A 7,399-nucleotide genomic window follows, 5' to 3' on the forward strand; every position below is an offset into this window, starting at 1 on the left:
GGACACAGGGGGAGGGGGGAGACTTCCAAAGCCTTCCAAAGCCCAGCCATCTACCTGAGGTCAAGGACTCCTTCCACCCTGCACCCCTGCGGAGAGATGGGGTATTCACAGCTTCCCTAGGCAGCTCACTCCATCTGGGGCAGCAAGGACTCTTAGAAAGCTCCCCACAGGGCTGAAGAGAAACCAGATGCCTTGTGGTGACATCTCTGCCCCTGGCTATGGCTGCTTGTCCATATCACAGGCCTCTCAGAAACTGAAGAGGGCTAAGAATGAGGAGCCTCAGTTCCCTCCTCTGGAAAATGGGGTCATGCAGGACAGGGCAAAGAGCACAAATAACTAGACCCAAGGCTAGTAAGGAAAGGGGACTGTCTAGACCACCCAGCTCTTGGTGGCTTGCTTAGATACCTGCAAGGGTAGCACAGTCTATTTAAAGAGTTCTAAGACACATGCTTATTTGGGGCCTAGATCTACTTCTCACTATGTGTTTTTGTTGCAGTTGCTTTTTGACAGGGATCTCCATAGGATCCTCCTGCCTTTCCCTCCCCACTCCTGGGATTATTGGCATGTACCACCATGAGGCTTTCCCCTGCTTAAAGATCTATTCTATTTTTAATTATGTGTGTATGAAGGGTGGGGGGTATATGGGGAGCTGGGAACAAACTCAGGTCCTCTACAAAAGCAGTATGCACACTTAACCACTGAGCTACCTCTCCATCTCTTCAGCTCCAAGCTTCAGCTCCCCTATCCCCACCCTAAGCATTGGGGATTGACTGCAGAGCCTGGAACATGCTAGGGGAGTGCTCTCCGCCTCTGAACGCTAGCTGCCGCCTTCTTTTTACTTTTTATTTTGAAACAAGAATTTCACTATGTTGCTCAGGCTGACCTTGAATTCGCTCTGTAGCCCAGGCAGGCCTTGAACTTAGAATCTTCCTGCCTCAGCCTCAGGAGTAGCTGAGATTATGGGACAGTATCACCAGGGCCCTGGCTCCTCTATGGCTCTTAAGGAGAGCTGTGGGTGATGGTAGGGACTCTAGGTGGTTGGGGGACTTCCAGCCAGGGAAGCAGGAAGGAGGTGGCTGCCCAACCCACCCCCACAGGCTTTAGCCAGAAGGAAAAACAAATGGGTCCTTTGGCCTGTGGGCGGGGAGGGGTGGGGCGGAAGGGGCTTTTGTTTGCCAGGAGTTTCGATGTTGGCTTGAGATCAGGTCTCAGGTCTCACCTGGACCTTTCCCTGTAGGTGACAGTTCCTAGGTGGGGCTGCCCAAGGTAGGGCCTAGGTGGTAGAGGTGGGTGGGGATGAGGGCAGCTTTGGCTGAACACCTGAAACAGTCTTCCTATCTGGCTCAGTCCCAGCTGAAGGTGGAAGCTGGCAGGATGCCACTTTGGGCTTTGACCTTTGATCCAACCTGACCTTAAACTAATGTGAGGCTCTAAGCCAGAAGGATCCAAATTCAAACTCTAGCTTTGCAGTCTGGCTGTGAAACCTGACGTACTTTATCTCAACTAGAGGGATTAGTTTCCTCCCCCACACACTAAGAGTTAAAAGGAAGAAATATGAAAATGCTTCTAGAATGTTCCAGGACAGAATTCTAGGCTGAGGTGCTGAAATAACCTCTGGACCTCGTGGCCCACTCTACATAGCATTTACAGCATTGCCTATAAACAGATAAATTTCCCAGTAACTCCAAGTGGACACTATGGCTATTCTCATTTTATAGGCAGGAAAACAGGCTCAGACAGGTTCAATGACTTGCTAACAGCAAATGCCACTTTGCTTCTCAGCCACAAATTTTGCCACTATTTTTCATGGGCTTATGTACTAAGTGGTAGGCTAAATGCGAGACATGGAGCTGGGGGTCCTCACCCCTCCAGGGTAGTATGTACCCCAGAGCTGCAGGTTAGCCCTGCAGAGCTGATGCAGACCCCGGACTCTGGGCTGTTATTTGGTGGTTCAGTCATCAATGGCTGTAGGAGCTGTGCAGGACAGGGCATCTCCAGGTTGGCTGGTGGCTGTTACCTGGCTTCTCTCCTATCTGTTCTTATCTATCCTGATAGGGTGGATATCAGGTCTGCTGAGGGTACTCTTTTGTCTTTCTGACCCAGGGCCAGCTCATACTGGGCTACTATACTTGCTTAAGGCTTCAGAGTCTGTCACTCTCTGAGGGCCCATCCTCATGATCAGTAGTTTCTAGGCATTCCCAGAACCACAGGTCCTTTGGGGACTGGTGCAGGGGAGCCTTATTTCCCAAGCCCTCTAGGGGTTTGACCAGCTCAGCTACTCTTGGGGTCTCAGGTCCTCATATTTATCTGTGGATTCTCCCAGGATCCTCTCTGTAATGAAGCCTGTGTCCAAGCAGAGTGTCCCCAGCCCCTTTGTGTCTTCTGACTCACAGAACACATTTCTGCACTCAAGTAGGGCTGGTTATGGGGTTCTGTCCCTACCTCAGTGTCCAACAGTGTGAGGCACTTAAGTCTTAGGGTGACATCGAGTGTGCCAACTCTGAACTAGGGTGCAGCACACGCCACAGCAACTACCACAGCTACCCTCAGGCAGAAGCCAAACTCCCAGCTGGGTGGCAATGGCAGGAAACATATGGATCAAGCTACACAAGGGGCACAGAGGGGTGGCCAGAAGTAAACACAGGGAGTAGCATTTCTATGCCCACAGAATTGCCATGTGGGCTGGCATCAGTAGTCTGGGTAGTAGGTAAGCCAGCTTTAGGGGAGAATCTTCTTCCAGGGATGTTTGGGCATGTTTCTACGAGGGTCCCTGTCCACATTCAGGGGTGTCTTTTAAAAGTCTCCTTCTTTGGGTGAGGAATGGATGGTGTATATGTTCAGGGGTCACAGTAGGCAGGGTCAGTCTCTGTGCTGTTCAGATGAGGGTAACCAAGGAGGTGGTTGATGGGTAGGCCCAAGGGGTAGCCCGAACACAGGGACATGTTAAGGGCTAAGATGTCCCCATTCAAATTCTAGTCCCCAGCTGTTCTCCTTGTGCCCTGACTGTGTGGAGACAGAGTCTCCCAGTCTCCCCAGATATAACCCTAACATGAACCCCTTTCCCTTTAGGGTATAGGAGGCCTCTGCACTTCCATTCCACAGTTAAGAAAGAATATTAGTATGTGGGGACCTAGAGGGGCCATCAATGACTCGAAAGAAGAGATGAGTATTCAAACTGAGGCTCTCTAGTCAGGCCTGAAGGTCAAGATGAGAACTCCAGTTGACTCCAGCCTCCTTTCACTCATCTTGCTCAATGACCAGATGGGGGCAGGAAGACATGTGGCTCTGTTTAGGGAAGGTGGGGCTATGTTTCAGTGTTAGTGTTGGTGGCATTACATCTGTGAACTCTGGCAGCCTGAGTCACCTCCACAGGATAGGCTGAGTGTGAGGTTGGGTGTGTGTGGGGAGGGAAGAACACAAACTTTTCTGATGAAAACCAAAGTCATTCATATATAGCCAGCAGAACAGGACAGGGACCTGAGGGTGACAAGGTAGCATTTCATCCAGGTGGAGCTCTAGAACACAGTGCCTGTCCAAGTGAGAAGGTGGGACGGGATAGAGCAGAGTAGCTCAGGGGTGGCTTTTCCAAGGAAGGCAGGCTTCTTTGGGCTTGAGCCTGGCAGGCCGCAGGTGTGTGGCAACTTGTAGCACAGGCTAGTTTTCCACGTTCCTTAGCCTAGTGAATTCCTGTGGTTGCCACTCTAGGAGGGTTAAGAGGGACTTGGCTACCAAGGTACACATAGCCATGAGCTGACCAGGGGTCTAGAGCTGTGGGGACCCTGAGGCAAGGAAGAGAGCCCTTCTTCAAGGAAAGGGGATCTGGACACTGTGTAAGCCTGGCCCAGACTGAGCAGATGGGCTGGCCACTGAGACCAAAGGACTCTTTGGGCCCAATCTAGCCAGTCCCAATGGGCTTCCTGGAGCAGTCAACTTTAGAGCTAGGACATTCATCTGTAGCCTTCCATCCATCATGGCTTCCAACATGCAATATTCCAAAGTCCCTTCCAGCCAGGGGCCAGGCACAACCCAGCTGAATTCCAGAAGTCAATCCTAGCCAGGGCTACCAGAGCCCTCATCCCTGGAGGTGGTAGGCTGTGGGTATGCTGACCTGTGAGTGTTTTCTTTATTTGGAAGGAGGTATGATTGGAGACCTGCAGAACTAAAGGGAATGAGAAAGGCCCTCAAGGCTCAGGTTCCAGTGCCTAAATCCTGGCTATCCAGGAGGCCCATTCACAATGCACAGCAGTCTGTAATCACTCCTGTGTGAGCATGCCACAAATTCTGTAAGGTGAACCTGGGCCTTGAAAGTCTTTGGCATCTGCTCTAGAGGCAGGTGCCCTTTCCAACCAGTACCTGGGTCAGAAGCAAACATGCAATTCCAACCAGTAGGAACTGTCTATAAGCTTCTGCAAGCTGCCCATATGGACTGGGTGGGGGCACACTGAGTGTGGGCTGGGATCCCAAAGGAAGGGCTGGTTCCCAGTAACCCACCCTGACCTGGTAGGTGAAGAGAACAGAGCACGTGGAAAACTGGTTGGGAGGTGTAATTGAAGCCTGAGAGGAATTCCCTGCACTTTCAACAAGTTTTTATTAAAGATGGGTGGGGAAGGGGCTGAGTTTCATTGGAAAAAAATCTCTCAGGCAGACCAGGGAGGTGGGGAAGCCACAGAGGCTGGACTGGGACAAAGCACCAGGCTATCTGCAAATAGAAAGAGCGCTCTGACTCTCGGGTCTTGGCTCCGGGCAGTCAATGGGCACCGAAGCCCCCAGCCTACAAAGACGACACAGCTCCACGACCATCATCTCTCCAGACTCTTCACCTGTCCCCTTATGTCCCTAGGGCGGGAAAGAGGATCTTCAAAAAGTTGGACCGCCCTGGGGTAATAAAGCTGGTGTTAGGGGAAGCCTGGGATGGGAAGCGCTGGTTGGACCCAGCTCTGTGCCGGGAGACCGCGCCGGGTCTTCGGCGGACCAATCCCGGGGCGCGGCCAGCATAGAGACGTCAGCCCAGTTACCAAAGAAAAGAGGCGTGGACTCTACCCTGTCTCACCCAGCGCCCCAGGGAGGAGGGGCCCTGGTGGGAAAAAGTGTTGGGGGAGATAAGGTCTGTAGCCCAGACCCCCACCCTGGCCTGAGGATGTTTCTGTGTAAGAACGAGAAAGTGGCCATAGCACCTCCGCAGCTGGCCTGCTGCCTAGTGTTTCCCCCTCCCCCAGCCATCTTGGCCTGCGACGCACGGTGTCACGGTCGCCCAAATGAGTGTCTGGCGAAGCGCGAGCGCAGCCAGGTTCCAGCTCGGTCTGCGCTCTACCCACCCGCGGCATCCCCCTTCCCACTAGCAAATAGCCCACGGTGCGCTGACTTGGCTCTCGAGGAATGGACTGGAGGCGAGGGCTTGGGGCTGCGGAAGCCGCTGCTGGGAGCCAGGCTGGGGCGGATCGGTGCCCCGAGCCGCTGCAGAGTTCAGAGCAGCCACTAGCCCTGTGCCCGCCGGGGTTGGAGAAGTGGTGCGCAGCCGAGGGCGAGTCGGGGAGCGGCGCCTGCCAACTCCGCTTTCGCCCCAGGCCTTCTTGCCTGGGTCAACCCCCACGCAGAACAGGGGGTGAGTCTCCGCCCACCCACCTGCAGGCCCCCTACGGGCGTGGCTCGCACCCGATCTTTCCGCAAAACAGCAAGCAAGGGTCCTTACCTCTGCGTGCACTTCGGCGTCTTCGGCCGCTAAGCCGCGGCCCAGGCAGTCCAGAAGCACCAGCAGCAGCGGGAGAAGCCGAGCCCGGCCGCCCAGGCAGCTGGCAGCCCAGCCCGGCGGTTCAGATGCGCTCGGGTCGCTGCCCATGCTCCCGTCTGCCAGCCGGGTCCGGAGCGCTGCACGCGGGGCGGCCTCGCTGGCGGGCGCCGGGTCCTCGTGCGCGGGTTGGAAACTTGCGACGCTCCCTGACTCCCGGCCCCGCGGGCGTGCGGCAGACCTCTGGCAACCGGTGCCCGCCGGAGCCTCTCAGGTCCCCTCTGCAAATTCCCAAACCCGAGGAGAAGCGGGCAGAGCAGGTCCGAACACGCGGGGCCCGCCCGCCGGAGAGGGGACAGGCCAAGCTGCCCGCCTTAGGCTCCCGCAGCCTCGGCGCGCTGCGCCCAGGCCCCGGAGCCCCCGAGAGCAAGCGCAACTCCGGAGCCTTTGTCTGGTTCAGCGCTCCGGCTGCCCAGTCCCGCGGCGCCCCCTGCGCGCCTTGCTCCTTCTGTCCATGCCCAGGGCCCGGCGCTGCTCAGAGCGCGCGCCTCCCGCTGGGGACTCCGCTCGCTGCCGCGCCCAACCAGGCCTGGATCCCCAGGCAGTTCCCGGGAGGAACGCGAGGAGCCGGCCCGAGAGAACGAGTGAGCTATTCAGCCAGCCAGGGAGACGGCGCCCCGCGTCCCCCGCGACTCCGGCGCGGCTAGGGGCGCTCTCAGCCCTTCTCCCAGTGCAGCAGCCGCCGCCGCTCTTAAAGGGCCAGTGCGCTCCCTGCGCGCAGACACGGGCGGGGGCTGGGGGCGGTACCTAACCCGACGCTTCCTAGAAGCAGGTGCCATCTGCGTCGCCCCGGCAGGTGGGTGACCCTTTCCAACTTTCCTGATGGCAACAAACCTTCCCTAGCCTGCGTCGTTCTCATCTCTGCTTCTGGGGTGGCAGAGGTGACCCCCTAACTCGACACCTTGCTAAAGGAGGGTGCAAGGAAGGCATGGTCTCCCCGAGGGGGAAGAGCGTAAATTCCTCCTGCCACCTGGTGGGGGGATAGAGGGTGTTGAGGTAGATGTGTGGGAAGAGGATTGGGGGAGGATCTGAGTGTCTTGCTTTAAACTTTAAAACATCACAACAAATCCTCCCAGACAAAAGGAGTTAGTTGGCTTGACGCTCCCTCTTCAAAAGCCCCAGTGGTGGCATGCGATGGCTCAGAGGGTAAAGGCACTTGCCACCAAGCCTGACCACCTGAGTTGGATTGCGAGACCCACTTGGTGGAAGGCGAGAACGGACTCCAGACGGTTGTCCTCTGACCTCCACAGGCGCGCTGCTGTGGCACGCACGCGCGCGCGCACATACGCACACCCGAACTTACTCGGTAAAAGTAATTTTTTTAAGCCCCGGAGTGTCTTAAGCTCTTGAGTAGATTTTATCAATTGCGAAATAAGGGATTGAGGCGCCTGGGGTGCGCGGGACGAGGAGATTGCGAGTTTAGAAGACGCGGGATGCGGGAAAACTAATCTTAGGCTGAGGGTGTGCATATATTAGGTTGGGTTCCAAGCAAAGCCAGCTCTACTTGGTCACTATTATGTGAAAGTCAAGTGTGTCGATTAGGCCCAACAAAACGCTGGGCGGAAGAGCAAACCGCCTCGCGGAGCTTGGACCACACTTAATTCTGCTCCCGCG

The 7,399-nt window shown here is 55.9% G+C and overlaps 1 protein-coding gene across 1 annotated transcript in view; it reads right to left on the reverse strand.

The window, feature by feature from the left end:
• The window catches only part of Mmp15 (matrix metallopeptidase 15), an 18,932-nt gene extending 13,096 nt beyond the window's left edge, over positions 1-5,836 (reverse strand). Inside the window, exon 1 of the mRNA XM_008834864.3 lies at positions 5,690-5,836. Coding sequence (XP_008833086.1) covers positions 5,690-5,836 — 147 coding nt within the window. The remainder of the gene's footprint in view (positions 1-5,689) is intronic.
• Positions 5,837-7,399: the final 1,563 nt, after the last annotated feature.

Source organism: Nannospalax galili, unplaced genomic scaffold, assembly GCF_000622305.1.
Source record: "Nannospalax galili isolate Female #2095 unplaced genomic scaffold, S.galili_v1.0 scaffold957, whole genome shotgun sequence".
Lineage (NCBI taxonomy): Eukaryota > Metazoa > Chordata > Mammalia > Rodentia > Spalacidae > Nannospalax > Nannospalax galili.